Here is a 21811-nt window from a genome sequence, read left to right on the forward strand (position 1 = left end):
TTGTGACCATTAAAAATAAGTGTGTGTGGTACAGGGGGGAGTTGCAGGGTGTGTGTGTGTGTGTTACGGGGGGAGGGGGAGTTGCAGGCTGTGTGTGTGCTACAGGGGGAGGGGCAGGGCCAGGACAGTATAAAGCTGCACACACGCCCAACGCATCCCTTCCTATCTTGTGTGTTACAGACCGGGTGTGTTTCCTGAACAGTGACACGAGGATCCCGGTTGCCCGAGGACTGTAGGTAAACTTCCCACCCTATGCATGTGCCAGGAATACAGGGAGACCCCGTTCGAGGGCCACAAACTTATAGTAATTCTAAGTGCAGTTAAAGACTGAAAATTAATATTTCAACAGTTTCACTCATAACGTCTGAATGTGTATATATATATATATATATATGTGTGTATATATCTATATATAGATATATACACACATACATCTGACAAATTGCATCTGGCTGCCTAAGCAACTAGTATGAAATGAGCGGAAGCCCAGTCCGAGGGCCACATCCAGTACATTTTGGGGCCTGCGTTTGGTTTGCGAGCTGCTTGTTGACGAGCCCAGTTTTGTGTGTCCGGTTGTATGCCGGTATTGGTTCCAGGTGAACTGTAACTTTAGCGGTAACATTTTAACCCTTTCATTGCCGCAATCGTGTCCTGGCAGTGAATGGGTTACATTTTTGTTTAGTCACATTGTGTCGCACGTGTGATTGGGGTGTCTGCTATATTTGTACTATCACAATTACATTTTCTGATATACCCAGCCATTATGTGAAAGTGGTTAAGTCCAATTTGTGCTATTCTCACTTAAAGGGGAAATCCCTCCTAGGATCAAAGCGAACTAATTCCAGGGACCTGTTTTTAAGGGTTAGGGTAATTTGGGTATAAAAAAAATGCCCAGATCTGGCACCTATAAGTAATCTTTTTAGAGTTTGGTTTGCTCTGGTTTCCCCCTTTTGTGTTTAATTAAAATTGTATTTGCAAAAATTGCGTGCTCTGAGGACTGGAGTTGGCCACTCCTGCTCTGCTCTATACAAATATGGAGATTAGTGTTACTCAAGCAGTGTGATTGAACCTTGCAATAATCAAGACATTTATAAACCATTGTTTTGTTTAATGTATGTCATAATTTTTTTTCTTTTTTATATAGTTCAAACATGCAGCTCTTTGTTCTTGCTCAGTCTCTGCACACAATACATGTTTCTGACCTGGATACTGTATTGGGCATAAAGGTATGTTATTGTCATCTAGACTAGAGGACGAACAGTGGGTAGCAGTGTTGGGCCTTTTCTTCCATGTATTACACACCATTCAACATCTTATTCCTGTGCCTCATGTTTCTCTAGCTCACTATTAGAGAATACAGGTCCTTCTCTGTTAATGTGCACACTAGCCTGCCTGCATACACCCTGTCATAATGTCTCCCTTCCTCTCCATATCCATTGTAATTGGTTGCATCGCTCTACAATAATGTATATAGTGTATTGTCTCTGTATATCTGCCATACCCAATGAGGCTTGTAACTTGTCACGGGTCTGTTGGTCCAATGAAAGGTATCAGCGGTCTACTATTATTTTTCTTACTGTTCTCTATGAGCAGTTGTTTCTTTAACCATGACGAAAGCCAAGGTTTCACAGCAGATGGGAAAATGGACCGAGTAGATGGGACCTGTGGTTCTTATCTGCCAATCGGTTCTATATTTTTATTAAAGGGTATCAACCTCTTTCCTAGAACTATGACTTCCTGTTTGGTTACAGAGGTTGTTTAATTTATTTCTCTTTATTGCAGATATCTTTAGATCGCATAATGTTTGGGGGGGAAGCCCCCCCTCAGGTGTAGTCTATACAGTGAACACTTAAGCTTAGGAAGGGGGTTCCCCTGAAACATTGTATTATCACAGGATATCTGCAATAACGAGAAATACATTAAACTCAACCTATTGTTGGTGCAACATGCGGTAAAGGGAGACTATACTTTGTCATGTTTTTTTTAAGTTCTAATGGTTGAGGTTGCGGCTATTTTCTGGCGCTAGCACCCACATACAGCCCCTCCTAATATACTTTACAAAATGTGCAGTGGGATCATTCGGGCCAATTTAGACATTTGAAATCGTGATCTTTTATAGTGCAGACAAACATGCACAGCGTTTCCAGGATGTCCCCTTCCATCAGGTAAAACAAAAAACGGCATTCTGAAATAAATGTTGTCTGTTGTGAAACCGTGGTTCTGGTAATTTGGTGGTTGAGGTTTGTGAGGGAGGAAGTAGTGAAGGCAAATGAGGGGTTAACCAAACAGAAACTGACACATGGTATCCTTGTTGCAATTCAGACTCGGATTGCACAGCTGGAAGGGATCCAGGAAGCAGATCTGCTGCTGTCCTATGCCGGTGTGACGCTGGAAGATGAGCTTGTTCTATCACAGTGTGGAATTGGGGAACAATGCACTTTGGATGTGACAAGCCGACTGCTGGGAGGTATGTATTAGTGTGTGTGTTACACAAAATGGCAACACTCTGGGTAAGTTGCCTAAACCGGGCCAGCGTGGTGCTCGGGAGAAAAATAAACAGTAGTCTTCTATGATCGCAATTACCAGCACTGCACAAAGTATGAAGGGGGAAAAGGTTTATTACTCCAAGCTAGCAATCGCTGCTGTTTCGGTCCCGAGGGATGCCTCCAGGGGTACCATAACTGCTCGTGCCACATAATAAATACCATAACAGGGTGAGTGTTGTGAAGCAGCATCGTAGGGTATTGTGCCGATCGGTAGGTTTTAGGGAAGGGTTAGGATCATAAAGATGGGCAATAGTGTGTGTTGGCAGTAAACTGCAGCTTTAAATGGCAGGGGGTATTATGTGACATACCAAAGGCCAATTATTCTGGGTGAATTAGTTGGACCTGTGACCCGCAGGAAGACAAACCCTTTTTCAACAGGTTTATCATCTCTTCAAATTGGGCGCAGTATAATAGTACAGTATGTATAGATACACAAACTTTTTATATATATATATATATATATATCTTTTTTTTTTTTTTCCTCTAACCTGTTTCAAGACCACTCAGAAATTCTCAGCATGATTAACTTCATATTCACTTTGGTTTCATAGCGTAATCCAAGCTTCACAAAGTATGTCATTTTCACAAAAGGCCTAGAAACCAAACCTTTTTCTTTGTCACGGTGCAGGTAAAGTGCACGGCTCTCTGGCTCGAGCTGGGAAAGTCCGAGGTCAGACACCAAAGGTGAGTACGTCTATTTCTAGCGATGGACACTGCCTTAAAGCTGCTCTTTCTCTAAAGGAGTCCTGGTTCTGAGCAGAGCATTCGGGCCCTTCTTGTGATCTCTGAATCTCCCATAGCTCTGGTCTTTTCCTGCGGTACTGGATGGCTCCGCTCCAATAAAAGTAAAGTTAGACTGTGACACTTTAACGCAGCAGTCCGCTATAGCAGCCTTTATTGGGGATTTTACTTTGTTGCTCTTTCTCAACATTGTTTTTAAAGCAAAAAAAAATCTGATGGTTTGTTTAAAGATAAGTATCCGGGAGGTTAAAATGAAGTTCTCCCCTCTTTTACACAGAACCTGCTCAGGGTGCAAGATGCTAAGTGGAGTTAAACTCTGTCTTTGAGTGAGGTTGCTGCTTTAAAATGCAATTGACTTTTTTTACTCTACTTCAGGGGTGGCCAACTCCAATTCAGGGCCACCAACAGGTCAGGCTTTCAGGATATCCCAGCTTCAGCACAGCTGGCTTAATTAGAGGCCAAGTCAAAGACTGAGCCACCTGTGCTTAAGCAGGGATATCCTGAACCTGACCTGTTGGTGGCCCTGGAGTTGGCAACCCCTGGCCTACATTATTCATTTTTAATTTTTTTTAATTTTATTATTTTAGACAAAGGGACTTGTGTCCAGTTTGTTAGGATTTTTTTTTTAATTGAAATGATATTTCCCTACTGATGTCAAATGTAATTCTGTGTGGGGGAACTTGCTTTTAAGGTGGCAAAGCAAGAAAAGAAAAAAAAGCGAACCGGCCGAGCCAAGAGGCGCATGCAGTATAACCGCAGGTTTGTGAATGTGGTTCCAACTTTTGGGAAGAAGAAAGGCCCCAACTCAAACTCTGCCTAAACTGAGCGGGAAGTCTGGTTCTCATCTGCACGTCTCCCATCTTCCGCAAAGGAATTGTGGTTTCTGCTGCACTATAAATGAACAGATGTTAAAAATGTTTTTTCTTAATGTTGCATTAAAAATGAGCTTTCTTAATGTTGCAAAATGTTTAACTTTCTAAATAAAAAATTAAATCTTGGCAATTACTAGCTTTATTTCATTTTTTCATTTTTTTTGCAATTCATTTATAGGAGTGCCATGTCTGTTAGTATAACCCCTCCACCCCCATTTTGAGATTATAATTACATGATGCAGGGGTGACTTGCAGTTGTTAAGCCCAACCCTCTTCTTCCTGGAGACAGTGATGTCAAGAGAGATGGAGATACTTCTGGAAGCCAGATCCCAGGAGGAGGTGAAATAAAGGGAACTCACTGAATAGTGTAAATGTTTCTCGGGATACCAGGAACGCAGAGTTGAATAAAAGTTAATTTATTGGAAAGTTTCCACAAATCACCAATACATCAAATGCACACAAACTAGGGTAACAACCTAAAGTTTTAGTTGTGGGGACATCTGTCCAGACGTTTACCCCGATGCCTGTTCCGAAACTTGCACCGCTGTTCTCGGTAGTATAGGCAGTCCTGCCTTGTACGCTACTAACCAGTAGTTTTAAAACTCATTCACAAGTCTCTAACACACTTGGATAACTTTGGATATTTAAAGGGTCCATGTTGCCTCTCTGAGTACTCTGCAACCAAAGCCGGGGTCCTCCTCATCCCTCAGTCTCCATCCACCTGGACGGAGGGTCGGCCAATGCCTGAGTGGCATTTGGGGGTCCAATCAATCAGTGGGCGAGGGCTCAACTGTATGAGACCAATCCTGAGCAAGAGAGGTTACTGGATTTCCAGCACCACCCACAGGTGTAGGCTTAAGTTAAGCAGGGCATTTGAAGGGACCAATGGGTATCAAGCCTACCAAGCACGGTCCAAACAACAGTTACCCTGATCCTCACAATACCTACCGAAGGGATAGGCGACTCTGTATCTAGGCCGAACAATAGCCCCCCCCACCCTTGTGAGGATCCACTTTTCCCCACACCTGAGTCCACATCCCTGCCTAGCTTGACAATGTCCCAGGATCTCCTTTTGTATGGTGATTGGATACTTGTATTCCCATCTTCCACACACAGGACAGCACATGTAAAACATTAAGCACACGGTTAACCCCCTGGATACCAAAGAGCTGGAACCAAGCTACAAAATATGATCACACAATGTGTGCACAGTATACATATACAGGATGGGTACCATGAACTGTACATGCACAAATAAATACATTATTGACAGGTAGGGGTAATGGCGGTCTTAACCTTTATTAAAAGCAGCCAAATCTACCCTTACCGTTACAATGTTCATATAAGGATAATGATCCCGTTATTGGTTTATAGTGAGGGACAGTACCCTGTTTAGGTAGCATCCCATAGAGATGGCTCTGGCTCCCTTCAATGTTGGAGGTTCACGGAGGGAGCCTATGCACGGAGGGAATGCAACAGACCGTAGTCCTGATGCATAGTGGGACCAGCCCCATCACACGGTTCATAGCGGACCTCACTACAAGGTGAAATGCAGTGCCCAACAGAGGGAGTCTTACCCCTGGCATAAGATTAGGACCAGGCTCATATGGAATAGTGCTACCTAAATCACCCAGAAGAGTGATACGTAGGTAGCCAATGGATTCAAGCCTCAGCACCTCCCTATCGGGCCGAGATGCTAGGGAAGTAGCTTCAGACAGTGTCAGGGAGAATACAGTTATGTCTATACCAAGTTCCCAGTGTTTATGGATGTAACCAATAAAGCTGCTGTTGAATGAATAAAGATCCTGGTGCCCATTATTGCTGTATCACCCAGCTAATTCAGCATCCTGGATACGTATATTAATATTGTCCTGTCCATGTTTTGTAGTTGGGGAATGTGCCCTATCCTGTTGACGTCCGTAGTAATGTATTTAGATAACTCTAGATTCACCAAGAGGAAGCGTATGCCCCAATGGGGTTCTCCACGTAGTAACCCTGTGGCATATTCGGATTGGCCAAACCAGGAGGTCCGCAGCTAACTCACACCCAGTGTGCCTAGAAGAGGTACACGATATGTAGCACTGGGATCCTGATCTCATTAAGACAACGGGCTAATCCCAGAAGGAGCCCAGTTGAAATATATAACGGACGCTGTAAAATGTACTATGTCTTTTGTATATTTGACAGCAGCATAATATAATTATGCATTCCAGTTTTAGCACACAAATTTTTTTATTCCGATGATATTACTTACATTCAGGAATAGTAGATAAATGGTGATGACATCAATTAAGTTATGTCCTTTCCAAAGAGATTTGCATATTATTATTTTTTCCTGGGTGGAATCGGTTCTATCTTTTCTCTTGATGTTAATCTGGCTTCCTTTCCTAGCTAAACCTGCCAATATGTATCCAGAGAATATCCCTTAGTCAGTTCTTCCTACTATTATGACTGAATATGGTATTACCATGTGTCTCCCAGAACAATCCAGTATGATGTCATACCTTTCCATCCTCAATACCAGGAAATAAACTTATATTAGAGAAATGATTACTGCAGCGTACCATCAGTTGTCAATAGCACCTGTCTGTCACTCGCTGGCCCTTCCCCAGACAACCCAACTATACAGTAACTCTGACCTTATCTCTCCTATGTAATAAGATTTACAGAACATTTTTCTACTGTCAGAATAAGTACTTACGTGTGACTTAGCCTGTTATATATAAAGCATATTTGGTAAGCAGAATAATTAATGTATGGCATCTGTTACCATATTTCCAACCAAACCTAATTACAATATAATAAATATGAATATTAATGAAAATCTTACAGATGCTATACGGGAGATGGTCAATATACTGTAGTTAATGTTAGAAGAAACAACTCTAAGTATGCCATAGAGCAAGAAGAGTGAGTTACCTATTGAAGAAGCATTGATGTACAAACCCAGTAATGTCCTCAGTTTGTGTGTAACGGAAGAATGTTTTTATGTGAAGAGCATCATCAATGGCTGTCAATGCTCTTGCTTGTACTATAAATGTTCCTGGCGCCCAACATTGGTCCAGCTATATATCCATACCCAGCCTGCACCAACCCAGCAACCTGACGAGGTATGAGAGACTGAGCACATCCATGTATATAGTCCAGGGCTGCAGACAGGTTTCCCAGAGCCCAGGACTAGAGTACCAGATGGGGGAGAGCCGGGTCCAGTGACAATGAGAGGACCGGGCCCGGGACACCTGAACCGGCTTTCTCCCCTCTGTCGGCAGCCCTGATATAGTCAACACCGGTGTGAACTCCTTTAGCGCTGCGCAAGGAGAGTTACATGCAGGTTAAGGTTTTTTCACTTCAAGCAAGGAAAATAAATCAGACGTTTCAAGGGCAGCAGCTACATGGAAAACCTAATATTTTCTTCTTTAAAAATGTCATTTTAACATTCAACCCCACTCCCCATACTGTTTTGAAGAAAACAAGGTTTCTTATAAGAATTAATCCTTGTAATGTGAAACATACATTAAAGAGGGAATCCAAGCAGCACTTAAAAAAAAAAAATATATATATAGAAAACCCTGCTCTCTGGTTAAAATTCCTGGCATTATCCAATCAGTAATGCCCGGAATTTCAGCAGCTTACAAAATGCAGTTTTCAATCTGTTTATTTCCAGCCAATCAGCTTTCAGAACAGCTGAGACAGGGCAGGGGATTGGTTTGAATTAAGTAAAAGCTCTGAGACATGGCAGGGGATTGGTCAAAAAGTATCAGCCACGGTTTGACTCCTCCCCCTCCTGAGCTGACAGATTTTCTGGGCAGATTCAGTTGAATTGGGGGGGGGGGGGGGGAGGGGAGACTGCAAAGAAGTGTGTTGTGTATAGAGGTGCAGTGTTGTGTGTGTGTGAGAGGGGTGGGGGGGGGGGGTGTAGAGGTGCTGTGTTGTGTGTAGAGCTGGGGGGGGAAGAGTGCAAAGTTTAGTAAGTGGCTGCATTTTTTTATTGTGGCTATAGTGTGTGTGTTGTGCTGTTGTATGTGTAGCAGCAGTTTGTGTGAGTGTAGAGCTGATGTGTGTGTGTGTGTGTGTGTATAGAGCTCCAGTGTGTGTCAGTAGCAGTGTTTATGGGTGTAGCAGCAGTTTGTGTGTGTAGAGCTGCTGCGGTGTGTGTGTGTGTAGAGCTGCTGCGGTGTGTGTGTGTAGAGGTGCTGTGTAGAGGAGGTGCTGTGTTGTGTGTCTAGAGCTCGTGTGTAGAGGCACTGTGTTGTGTGTGGTGTGCTGTGTGTACGTACACAGAGGGGGCGGCAGTGTGTGGATATAGAGATAGCTGCAGTGTAAGAGTATATAGAGGTGATTTCATGTATTTACCATTTTATTTTAATAAAAAAAAATCTATATAACTATACAAAAGTGTCTATTATTTATGAAATAAGCCTACATTTAGCCAATAATAGTAATAATCCCCTCAGAACAGGGCATTACTGGCCAATAATGCACTGTTCTTCAGGGATTATTACTTAAATAATATCATCCGATACTAAACAAATTAGTCAGTCTATTTCCAAGGGAAAAAAGAGGCAACATTGAAATGTTTCCCAGTGGGAAAAGTTCAGGCGATCGTACCTCTTAATTCTACCATTTTAGGGGGAAAGATAGACAACTTTTATTGAAGATCTAAAATTAGATATTTTATATCAGAATTCCTTTAAAAAAACAAAACAAAAAAAAACACCCTTGATGAAACAAGGTCTTATACATCAATTCTTCAAACACAAATAAAGATATCAATCTTATAGACAACAGGATACATATTACTCTTCTGGAATTCAACTACAAATGTGTCACTTTAGTTTCTTCAAGAGAACTAATCATTTTTAGTTGAAGCCATTGAGATGGTCAGGATTATTGAAATGTAAACAATATTTGGCTACTCATACTTTTCTTTTTTTAATTCACAATTTGTGCAATGTTTTGGGGTATGTAATTCTGCAGTTTTTTAAATTTTGCAAAAACTAATTTGTGCCAATTTATTTACAATTTTTGGGGGAAAACTAGTCACATTTGTAATATATATTTTAAGCTAGGTTTGTTCTACAAAAAAATAATAATAAGCCAAGTTACATGACTCGTGGGACCTTGCAAATAACGGCAACATTTGTAATTTCCTCCCCAAATAAAAGATATTTAACGTTTAGGAAATCATCCAACGCAAGATATCATTCAAAAGGATATGGTGAAACCGTAGCAGCTTCAGATGGAATCAACCAGATCCATATGGATCTAAAATGCAGAGAGAAGGGCATGCTCCAGTGTGAATCTATTTAATAAATGTGTACGAATAATGGAATTTACAAGATTTATAAATGTATGCAACAGATTCACACTAGAGAGCATGCGCCTTTATATGTATATATTTAACGGAACCTTTCCTAGGGTTACTATTGAGAGAGGGGTCAGGTATGAAAGACCTTTGACCAGGTCTTGATAAAGTTTAACTCCTTAGAATGAATGTATAATAAAGTACACCACTCACAGTGAAGCCATTGGAAAGCTTGCGTGTCACGTTCAGACTAGTAAATGTGCCCTCTCCCCTCCCCCCAGCAATGCATTCCTAAAATCCATTTTTTGCCAATATAATCTAAATAATGACCACAAAACACAAATTGTTTTAACAGTTTTATTAAACAAAAGTTTTTCTGTGACATCGTTTCTATATGGTTCTAGGATAAAACATTGCACTCATTTGTCCTCATTCAATATCCACCAGCTCCACTTCAAAGATCAGCTTAGCGTTAGGGGGAATTCTGTGCTAGAGTCAAGGGAAACGGTTAGGTTTTGGGCTTCACAGTGATCATTCACAACTTAGACCTGGGGGGCTCATCTCCAGTCCGAAAGCCCCCAACAGGTCAGGTTTTGAGGATATCCCAGCTTCAGCACAGGTGGCTCAGAGCCTCCTGTGCTGAAGCTGGGATAATTAAGCGCAAAAGGTACACATATATAAATTATCACGAAGAGATGTATGATTCTGAGACATTGAAATTACGCATTGCCAATGGCGCTAACTGAAGATATCATATTTTAAGATCCCCTGCTAACGACTGTAGTGCCTAACTCCATAAATAGTGATGGCGCAGAACTAAAGTTAATGTCACTGCTATTTCTGCAATTACATCTAAACTCTAAACCGGGGCCCAATGTTTTCCACTCCTGAGCTACAGGCCTTCAGCGCTCTATGGCACCATCCCCGTCGCGAGACCAAGCCGGGCACAGGGATAGCGCTTGGGATGTGGAGGAGGAAGGGGTATCCTGTTCATTGCAGCAACATTACAGAAAAGGGAGTTATTCAAAGAAAGGGAAATGCCTCAGACCTTTCATGCTGCCAGATACAATTTCACACTAAAAAGTATTTTGAAGTGCAAATTAAAAATAAATACTCTCTTACCAAGAACAAATCCATGTAACATATTTGTGGAATGTTTTGCACCTACAAGGGCTGGAGAGCACTACAGCACAACACCATGTTCTCCACCTTTGTGTGTTCTAACTCCCCTATATAGTGAGGTCACATGCATGGTGATCAATGCATTATATTGAATATGGGCCCAATTTCTATGGAAGGGTCTATTGAAGCATCTATCTTCACACTTTACCTGCTCCCACCGCTCTACCTCAACATCAACTCTTTCAAATAACAGCTATCCCAAACACTGCGTCTTATCCCCGTTCCCCATTACCCTTCCTCATAGGATTGTAAGGTTTATAGGTTTTTTTTTGTTCACCAACCCTATTTTATAGCGCTACAGAATGTCGACGCATTATAAATAAATGATGAAGTCTGCAAGCCATTTCTGGGGGGAAGGTAGAACAGCCTGGCTGACATTTTTCCTTCCGAGGAAATGATGGTTTTGCGCTTTATGGATTAAACACATAGGTGACCGATTCATCGTGCTCCAATGTGGTCTAACCCCACTCCATTAATGCTGGATCAGAGCTTGATGATTTTAGGACATGGGTGGCCAACTCCACCCATCTTTAGCACAGGTGTCAGTCATTGACTGAGCAACCTGTGCTGAAGCAGGGATACCCTTAAAACCTGACCTGTTGGTGGCCCTTGAGGACTGCAGTTGGTCACCCCTGACCTAGACACAAATACCGGGACCTATATTTTAATAATACTAGCTTCACTACATTGTTACAATCTTGAATGGCTGTACACCTTGTAACCAAATACTAGTGCCGCCCCTGATCTAGGCAATGGCTTAAAAAAAAAAAAAAAAAAGACAAAATTACAGTATTTCCCCATAATACAATGCATTACAGCCCTGACCAGTAGCAAACGCGGCAGAGGGCAGGTTACAGCCATGCGGGACTCAGAAATCCCAATGCCTTCCAGAAGGTACACATTGGTAGAAAGGATACTTGGCGTCTGGTTGACCTTTTTTTCCGTATGCCCAGTCTGACTCGATTTCAAGCTTGGCCTTTTCACCTTTAGTCATAGTCAGAAGCGCTTCATCCCACTGAATGACAGAACACACATTGAATTCTAAAACAAGTGTTAAACAGGTTTGGCGTCTCATTAGTATTCTTGCATACACCGTTGTGGGTGCGACCCAAGCAATAACCGGAGAGGCTTCCCTGCAGCCATTCCCTTCCCAGCACACAACATACTTCCAACCCAACCAGGGAAGAGACACTGCACACCCTGATCTACAACTGCCCTCCGGGTTTCTTTCACTCACCCCTCTGATTACTTTTCCAAGACCAACTTTAAAACTCAAGGGTTTAGTAGCTTTCTTCTTCTTTGCACCTGTCAAAAAGCAATTAACAAATGTCATATTTGAATATTTTACTAACATGGGACATTAGCAAATGTCACAGAAGTAAAGTTCTTAGACACACACACCCCTCACCCCCGTTAGCCATAAAGTGACAGGATATTTCCCCCACTAGCTTTATTATCACACAGAATAATTCTACGACATTCTTACATCAAACAAATATTAGAAGTACGAAAAAAAATAACAAAAAAAAACCCAGTGTCCTCACTTGTCTGGATGTTGGAGTCAAACACTGTTCCATCCACCAAGCTTCCTGTGTACCAGCAGTGAACTGTGTCGCCTTTCTTTGGATAGTGAGCTTTGTCTCCCTTCCTCAGAATCCACTTGGCGTATTTCGGGGGACCCTGGAGAATGGAAACAAACCTTACTGAACAACCACCAGCAGAAGATTGGTACTTAAGCAAATCAGATGGTACTTATTGCTCACATGGTGGTGTTAAAAAGCCTGTTTTAGTTAACTAATTTATTAGGGCGGCATCAATGTTTGTTGCTCAACTAGTAAACCACTATGTTTTGCATGTGTTATGTAGTGCAGCCTTCACGTACATTTTATTTCCTAATGTAGGAAATACTAAAGGGATAAAAAGAACTATCCTAAAACTGGATTAGTTTGCAGGCATTGTGAATCCAACCAATTGTTCAATAGCCCTTTGGCTTCTCCTTATTTTGATTATTTCCACCTTGTGGTTTCAATACAGCTAATATTACATTTCTTTGTTTGGAATATGCATACTTAAATAATACATTTTGAATATAAACAAAAACCCGTGTACATTATGCAATGCTTCACATACGACATTAGAATACATGGAGCTATAGCACAATAAGTGTGCACCAGATAGAAAAAGGTATACCTGAAACCGTGGCGTTGAGATATAAGGGAGCAGATTTGTCACGTGTCGGAACGGGTTAGCTCACGCGATCGGACGTGAACTCATTTACTTGAATGGGAGTCGACTGATCGGGTGCGCTAAGCTGTACTGGCGCTTGATAAATATGGGCCGACGTCTTATCCTGTCCTAGTTTCAGAAGTGCAAACTGCGTTGCTGTCGCCTTCCTTTAAATAAAGAAGTGACATCGGTTTGCCAGGGAGAACACAGCGACCATGACTATCTTCAAAGAACAGTGGGTGCTTTCCAGGAGTGGGATAAGAAGCAGTCAAGCAATAACATAAAAATACGATGGTCTGAGAAGAGAGCACAGGTGAAGATCAAGTGCCAGCTCCTTTCAAATCCACCCGGAGCTTTAACATACCTCGTCGACTATCTCTTCTGGCTTGGTTTCCTTGGCCTTCTCGGTTATTTTCACGTCCTTCACTTTGTCTGCCACGGCATCTACACTTTCAGTGCCTCTGAAACGCTGAGGATAAAATAGAACAGAAAACATGTGACCACTACAAACCCTCACATTGCAGGTACCTTGGTAACCAGATGGGATCCAATGGTAATCAACATTACGTCCTATCTATTGCTAGATAAACAATGTGTATTGCACGCTGTGTAAACAAGGTTTATTCCCATATGACGCAAGGATAAATAATGAAAGCAGAACTGTTTAGAAATAATCTAGCACATGTTCTATTATAAATTAAACCATTGCATGTACGATAAACATTCTGCACATACCTTACTCTCAAATAGCTTATTGTACGCAGTTACCAGCTGATCTTTCTTTGCAGTTTTGGCTACATTCTTTATGTTTCCAAGTAATTTATGTTCTGAAAGAAACTACGAATCAGAAGAGATAGTTGAGTAGGTGCAAATAGACAATCGAGGACAGTACAATTATCACGTTTATTACAAGGCTGCTTAGTATGTACAAAGCACATTTTAATTGGAAAGTGCATTACAATTGTATTCCAATGGTCCCTATTCAATATTATGTGAAGCGGTCTTCAATGTGGAAGTCAAGCTCTATTTAATTGAATGGAGATTAAATTTTCCACAGCAAGGGGAGATGCCCTCACAGTATAATGAATTGGGGTCACAGTTTTCCATGCAGTCACCTAAACAGATTAGGGTAATGAATAAAAGTAGCAAGTGCCACTATATTTGTGGCACATCAGGGTAGGGCCATTGTATTCATTAGGCAGTGTGCCTATGGCCTACAAAAAAAAGTTGAGAAAAAAAAAATCTATTGATCTGAAAATAGGAAAAGGAACTGTAAAATCACAACGATTAACTTACGGCTAAATAAAGATAAAAGGTATCTTAAAATTAAATTATACAACTATATAGAGTAAAAGTTTGCTTAAAATACAAAAATATCCTGTAAACAATACTAAAATGAAACTTTAAGTGGTAGGTATATTACTTATGCGTAGAGCAATTATGAGTGAATATTCTAATTATACATTAGTTACAATTTAACAATACATAATTAAATCAGTGGTTAACATAACATTTGCACTGTATTTCGTGTTATCAGTAACTTGTGTAGTTGTGAATACTTTAAAATGCAATTAAGGTAGCATCCAGCAATAGAAAAAAAATTGCACTGCACATGCATCCCAAACGGGTAGAGCCCACTAAGCATTAGTTCACGCAACTGCATTGCGCACGAGGCGTGGGGCCTACGAACGCAAGTTTCTAAGGCCTATGAAGATCTTAAAACAGCGCTGCATCCGGGTCCAGCACAGGCTCTAAATGGGATTGAACATAGCATAGTCAACATCTCGCAGGCTTGCACGAAACAATAGACCCTGTGCACAAAGCCAAAACAATAGACCCTGTGCACAAAGCCAAAACAATAGACCCTGTGCACCTAAAAAAAAAATCTCTCCTATGCCAACACCCTTTATTTTGAACTCCCACAAAAAGGAATTTGATATGCGATGTGAAGCATTAACATCACTGCTAATTGAATAATTAATGACAAGCAGAGGGTGGTACCGGATTACCGCACCGCCCGACACAGCCCCGCCATGTGCGCCTCAGGCTGCACCGGGCGGCTCCCGGTGCCACACCCATCCGCCATATGCCCGGGTTGCACCGGGCGGCTCCCTGCGCCACGGTGCGCACCGCGCGGGGATCTCACCGGGTCCGAGCCGTGGTCCTGCAGGAACTTGATGATGTCTTTCTTGGGCAGATCGTCACTTTGCAGCTGCTGCTCACTCCACTCGCGTGCGGGCGCGCTGGGGGCCGCCATGTCTCTGCGCTTTTTTTTCTCTTTGGTAAAAGCTTTATTCAGGAATGTGATTTACAAAATGCACGGTGCGGAAGTGTTAACCACGTGACTGAGTGCAAAGTGGCCATCTTAGATCTGGGCAACAGCTCACATGTTTTGAACGCGTTCAGGAAACGTGCTGCCCTGTTATTAAGCAGTGAAATAAGAGCTGTGTGTATGTGTGATTATGTTTTACATATTACACAGCAGGCGGCAGTATGTGCATTCTGCGTTTCATGACGTTGCACAGATATAATTAAAATAAAATGATGACATTAAACAGACGTATTCACATAAGAGGAATTTTTCTTTGTTTAAAGTCACATTCCCATTTCATTTTTCTTTTCTATGTCACGCACATTGCAGCTTGCCCAAATCACACAGGCAGATACATCACGCGGCTGCCAGGCCTCGGCTGAATTTGTATGTTTGAAAAATAAATGATATATTTTAAACCGAAATTAAGTAAATAAAGAGTATTCCTTCAGCTATTTAAAATAAATTGGGCGCACAAGTGCCAGCAAACTAATCTGGTGTAGTATTTCACGCACTAACCTGTATGTACAGTACTGTGTGTTAGGCATTACAAACCAGCATTAAACTTTTAGGTTACATGAGAATTAAACTAAATAATCTCCGTGGATAGTAATAATATAAAGTAATATACAATTTAAATATAATATAATTACTAATATGAACACTGTATAAGTTACAGTAACAATGCTGCAGTATATGTTACAGTAATAATGCTGTAGAAAGTAATAGTGCTGCAGTATTTGTTACAGGAATAATGCTGTAGTATGTTACAGTAATAATGCTGCAGTATATGTTACAGTAATAATGCTGCAGTATATGTTACAGTAATAATGCTGCAGTATACATTACAGTAATTATGCTGCAGTATACGTTACAGTAATAATGCTGCGGTATATGTTACAGTAATAATGCTGCAGTATACATTACAGTAATTATGCTGCAGTATACGTTACAGTAATAATGCTGCGGTATATGTTACAGTAATAATGCTGTAGTATGTCTCGCCCAGCCCTGCGGTCACTGCTCTGCCCCGCCCCCTCTGCCCCCTCCGCCATGCGGGCCATGCGCAGCTGACATTTGGAACGCAGGAGCGTCACTTCTGGTAATGTGAAAGCGCTCCATCCAGAGCCCAGCGGAAGTAAGCAGTTGGTGTGATGTGAACGCGCTAGCCCGGTCAGTGCATATACACGCGTGGGGAGAGTGTGGGCTCCCCTCATGGCGCTCAGGTCTCGCGTGTGCTGCTGACAGCCGGCCAGGCTGGGGGCGGCTCTGCCGGCGGGTGCCCCGGTGCTAACCCCTCCGGTATGAGCGGGAAACAGAAGACCCTCTTCCAGACGTGGGGGTCCTGCATCGCCCCCCACACCAGGAAACCCAAGGAGTCCAAGCCCACCAGAGGCAAAGTAAACACTGGTGGGCGGGGGGAGTCTGTGTCCCGGGGGGGCCTCCACCCAGCTCCAGTGCCTGCCAGGCAGCCTCCACCAACTGATGATGATGATGATGATGTGCTGCTGGTTGCAGTCTATGAGGCCGAGAAGAGTTTAAATGAAGCGGTCACCCGGGTGCCACAGAACGCACGTCTCACTGGGAGTCATGGGCTAGACACCACGCCATTCCATGGACAGCTATGGGATCTGCACCACGATCCATCTTCCACCCATGTCCAAACCCTTCCTGAAGATGGGTACAATCCCTTGGCCACCCGTGACCCTGGGCATGATCCCACGGTCACGTGTGTCCATGATCTCCCAGCCACCCATGTCCAAAACCTGCCCGGCTTTGACCTGTCTGCGGGGCACGTGTGGATCTATCCAACCAACTTGCCTGTGCGAAACTACCAGTTCAACATTGCTTACACTGCCCTACTTCACAACACCCTGGTGTGCCTGCCCACTGGGTTGGGCAAGACTTTCATCGCTGCTGTGGTGATGTACAACTTCTACCGCTGGTACCCTTCGGGCAAGATCGTCTTCATGGCTCCCACCAAGCCACTGGTAGCCCAGCAGATTGAAGCCTGTTTCAGAGTCATGGGAATCCCTCAGAGACACATGGCAGAGATGACAGGTATTAAAAGGTCAAAGCATGATGGTGACAGGTACCACTGCTGCTTATTTACAAGCGCAGAGTAGTTCTAACATCTGAGTCCTCTGTCATACTTTCATTATAAAGAATGTGGGTTTCTTTTTACTCTCTGGGTAGGACTGACCCTGTGATCTCTTGGCTGCAATGCATTGCACGTCCGCCTTTTTCTTCTTTTGTTTTTCTCCTAACATAGGGTTGAAGCAGGGGGTCTCCGAAGTTGAACCCCATTAATGTCATCTCTGGGGACCCCCTCCTTCCCGAGATACCTCCGTAGTGTTCATGTAATGGCAGCGTTTTAAAGCTCCCGCGCCCTGTGCACCAATAGGAAGCCATGACGTAATCAGGTTCGGCTTCCTATTGGGCCCGCTTAACGCGGGAGCTTTAAACTTTGCTGAGATACCGGGAACCCCCTTTGGAGGTCTGTATCTGGGGAAGCAGGGGGTCCCTGGAGCCGAAATTAGGGTTAATCTCCGGAAACCCCCCGCTTCAAATCTGTGTTATAAACAAACCCCCCCTTGAATTGCTCCTTTAAGGTATGGTCTCTAACACAAATTCACTGTTTTGGCAGGGAGCACTCAGGCTCAGAATCGCAAAGAGATCTGGCTCAAGTGTCGGGTTTTCTTCCTAACGCCACAGGTCATGGTAAATGACCTCTCTCGCGGCGCCTGTCCTGCTTCCGAAATCAAATGCCTGGTCATTGATGAAGCCCATAAAGCTCTGGGTAACCATGCCTACTGCCAGGTAAGTCACAACTTGTATCCCCTTTCCATAGAGGTAGGCTCTGGAGTGTTACATACCATGCAGTTGCCAAAGGCTGAAGTCTTTCCGTAGACATTCCCTTATGAGGTTTCACGGGCCATCTCTAAACCCGTTTTGAATGGTGTTACTTCTAGAAGAATATTGAATTCGAAGCAACACCTGTATACCATTTTCAAAATGCTATAGGAATGCATATATTTTTTTAGTGTCCTTTTAATTCGAATTAGAAACATTACTTTCAAAAGAGCCGTCTGTGGGTAGGTTTGCTGCTTCTGCACTTCTGAGCTCCCACCTTGACAAAGGCTGCCTGTGTGCAGCCGAAACGTTGGATTTATGCTGGATTAAATGTTCTACTTTGTGATAAAACCGTGTGCCTGGACTATTCTCTTTAACCTGATACCACTTGGGGACCTGGTAGGATGACATTATAGGGGGGCTTGGTCTGTGGGCACCGGCAGGTGACATTATAGTGCTTCATTGATTGTGTGCCAGATCACCTCTTTCTATTGTCCGCACTTCTGTAACCCAGGCGGCCTGAAAAGCTGTGTAATACGGCAGTGTAAGAGATGTGTCCAGAGGTACATATAATGGAGACCGATTTGGGTGAAATGATATCTTGGCTTTATTGCGCCTGTTCCTTTTATCTAGGAAAAACAAAATAACAAACCCCTATCCCTTTTGTAAGGGATAACTTACTTCCCCAAACCCTATCTGCAGGACTGGAGGGATATTCCCATTACCAGCCTATCACCCCAAAGTCTCAGGAGGTACATTAAGCAGGTGGCCCTCCATGTCAGTCTCTGGCAGGTTCCTGGGTCCTCTGTGTCCAGGAAATATAGGTCTCTGGGTGTCTTGATCTCAGCGACATTGGTGTAGTCGGCACGGAATATTGGCACCTAACCATTATCAGATGTACTGTACATGTTTGACTCCTTTCCTGATTGAAGGTTTAAGATGTCTTGACCTTTTTGTAAAAAGTCATCATTAATCATTCTTTTCTATTTTTATGTACATATTTTTGGTGGATGTGTGTTTTTTTTATTTTTTAGGTTGTGCGAGAGTTGAGCAACTACACAACGCAGTTTCGGATTTTAGCTTTGAGTGCAACGCCAGGCAGTGACGCCAAGGTAAGCAAAGATAAAGGCCCGGGTTAACTAAACAGCGTTATGCTACAAGGCTCCTTCCAGCACACTGGAGTGGGCTGTCTTTCCCTGCCGGATATTCTCATGGAGTATCTCCGCCTTGGACATAATGAGTCACTTGCTCTGTATTACCCTCCCACAACGCGCACCTTTTTTTTAGTCTGCCTCTTATGCACATCACATCTAGGAGCTACATTTTAGTGACACTTCTTTTAGGAAAGATACTCTGATTAACCAGAGGATCCCACATGTTTTATTGTATTGTCTCCTTGCCTGCTAGAGAGGACTGCAACACATCGAAAAGCTGTGTTCCCTTGTGGCAGCCAAGGAGTTAATAAGAGAGAGAGAGAGAGGAGAGGGTTGGCAGGTTAAGGCTGTTTATGAGGGATAAAAGCGAGATTTCTGCCAAGATTTATTTTGTTGGGACACAAAGTTAAAGGTGACTAGGGATATGGTTTTTTTTTTTTTTTTTTAAATCTAGGTGGGAAATGGGGAGTCTACAGAACTGAACCCCATTAATGTCACTTCCGGGAACCCCCTGCTTCACGAGATACCTGCATAGGTCATGCTCGTAGTAACCCTGGCTGGACAAGCAATATGGCGGTTTAAATGTCCCATTCTACGCGGGCCAGTAGGAAGCCACAATGTAATCTGTCGCGGATTTCTATTGGCTTGGGTGATGCGGGACATTTAAACGTGCAGGAGATACCGGCACGAGCTTATCCGGTAAGGATCTCGGGAAGCAGGGGGTTCCTGGAGCTGAAATTTAACCGACTTAACTCCGGACACCCCTTGCTTCCCACCTCGGATTTTTTGAAGTGAAACTTCTTTAGTGGCACCTCATTCCTAATGGGACAAAAATGGATTGTGGGGATAGAAAATTAAACGGATGTGACGTCACAGTGCTGGCAGTTGAGGCCAGGCTGTGTTCTGGCAAATCATATGCGATAGCCGCCGGCGCCGCTCCTAACCATCTTTGTTCCCCCCCAAACGGTCCCCCCCACCTGCTCAACATTTACTCGCCGCCGCAGCTCCTAACGAGCACTGCTCCCCCCACCCGCTGACATGCCGCCGGCGCCGCTCCCCCTCAAAATTTAATTGCCGCCACTCCCTGCTGACCTCCCCCGGCCGAGGCATGGAACGGGGGGGGGGGGGGAGGGTTGAGTGCGCTGCGTTCCCCACAGCACCATCAGAAGGGGATCGCTGCAGCGCTCCCCTCGAAGCCAGCTCCCGCTGACGATGACGCGCTGCCCCCCTTCCCCCGCCGACACTGCCTCCATCGCCTCTGCCCACGCAGTACTTCCGGAGGGGGGGGGGCTTTATTAAGGTATCTGCCCCTCACATACGCCGGGCCCGGTGCGGCCGCGTCTCGCCGGGGGTGGGGAGGAGGAGAGACTCAGGCAGAGCCGCCGCGGGTCCGCAGCTCTGCCTGCCTGGGGTGGGGGGAGTCAGGAGAGAGGGGGCAGGACACAGAAAGAGAGACACACATACACTGACAGACACACACATATACATATACACACACACACTGACACACTGACACACTGACACACTGACTGACTGACACACATACACACACACTGACTGACACACATACACACACACTGACTGACACATACACACACACACTGACTGACACACATACACACACACACACACACACACACACACTGATTGACACACACACACACACACACACTGACTGACACACATACAAACACACACACACACACACACAGACATACACACACACTGACTGACACACACACTAACTGACACACATACACACACACACTGACTGACACACACACACTGACTGACACACATACGCATGCACACTGACTGACACACATGCACGCACTGACTGACACACATGCACGCACTGACTGACACACATGCACGCACTGACTGACACACATGCACGCACTGACTGACACACATGCACACACTGACTGACACACATGCACACACTGACACACTGACTGACACACATGCACACACTGACTGACACACATACACACAATGACTGACACATACATACTCTCTGACTGACACACATACATACACAAACACACATACATACACTCTGACTGACACACATACATACTCTCTGACTGACACACATACATACTCTCTGACTGACACACATACATACTCTCTGACTGACACACATACATACTCTCTGACTGACACACATACATACTCTCTGACTGACACACATACATACTATCTGACTGACACACATACATACTATCTGACTGACACATACACTGACTGACACATGTGTGCCGAGCACGCGCATTATAAGTCAATTTCTGTGACAAAAGTCAAAGAAGTTTCACTTACTATGCGCGTGCACAGCACACACAGCTTTTTTTTTTGTGCTCTTTTTAACGTAAACAGCATCACGGCAGAAGTGGAGCCATTTAATGCAGTAAAGCAATTCAAAGCTTCTTAGGATTGCCTAAATATTAAAGAAAACCGGCAAGTGAACAGTGTCTGAGGCTTTATTACAGACGGGAGTATAGCCAGGTTAGGTTTGTCCTGTGGTGTAGATCGCTTATCCATTTCTATGTGAACTGATGTATAAAATGTGGGCGGGGAGGAAAAGACTGGCCATCGGACCTTGCAGGTGATGGTGCCCGTGG

At 43.7% G+C, this 21811-nt stretch overlaps 3 protein-coding genes across 7 annotated transcripts in view; 2 read left to right on the plus strand and 1 right to left on the minus strand.

Annotated features, from left to right (window-relative positions):
* The first annotated feature begins 79 nt into the window (after nt 1–79).
* LOC142502820 (ubiquitin-like FUBI-ribosomal protein eS30 fusion protein) lies at nt 80–4289 on the plus strand. 2 transcript variants are annotated; one of them, XM_075614367.1, is made up of 5 exons: nt 80–236; nt 1145–1226; nt 2323–2467; nt 3175–3230; nt 3979–4289. In XM_075614367.1, exons 2-5 carry the CDS (start codon nt 1152–1154, stop codon nt 4105–4107), a joined length of 405 nt encoding a protein of 134 aa, XP_075470482.1. In that variant the 5' UTR covers nt 80–236; nt 1145–1151; the 3' UTR covers nt 4108–4289. The 2 variants fall into 2 exon arrangements, with proteins under 2 accessions (XP_075470482.1, XP_075470483.1); XM_075614368.1 differs by having other exon boundaries at nt 80–232.
* Nucleotides 4290–9807: 5518 nt separating this feature from the next.
* Nucleotides 9808–15167, minus strand: FKBP3 (FKBP prolyl isomerase 3). The gene is made up of 7 exons (XM_075614369.1): nt 15019–15167; nt 13608–13709; nt 13237–13341; nt 12191–12326; nt 11884–11951; nt 11564–11661; nt 9808–9948 (listed from the first exon to the last, which is right to left on the minus strand). The coding sequence occupies exons 1-7, from the start codon at nt 15127–15129 to the stop codon at nt 9894–9896; spliced, it is 675 nt and encodes a 224-aa protein (XP_075470484.1). The 5' UTR covers nt 15130–15167; the 3' UTR covers nt 9808–9893.
* A 1102-nt stretch (nt 15168–16269) lies between these two features.
* FANCM (FA complementation group M) overlaps nt 16270–21811 on the plus strand; it is a 105213-nt gene continuing 99671 nt past the window's right edge. For 2 of the 4 annotated variants that reach the window (XM_075614373.1, XM_075614374.1), the window contains exons 1-3: nt 16270–17244; nt 17831–18003; nt 19071–19148. In XM_075614373.1, the coding sequence (XP_075470488.1) occupies nt 16488–17244; nt 17831–18003; nt 19071–19148 (1008 nt within the window). In that variant the 5' untranslated portion in view covers nt 16270–16487. The remainder of the gene's footprint in view (nt 17245–17830; nt 18004–19070; nt 19149–21811) is intronic. The other 2 variants (XM_075614371.1, XM_075614372.1) reach the window with 1 other exon arrangement.

The sequence above is a fragment of the Ascaphus truei genome, chromosome 9, assembly GCF_040206685.1.
Source record: "Ascaphus truei isolate aAscTru1 chromosome 9, aAscTru1.hap1, whole genome shotgun sequence".
Lineage (NCBI taxonomy): Eukaryota > Metazoa > Chordata > Amphibia > Anura > Ascaphidae > Ascaphus > Ascaphus truei.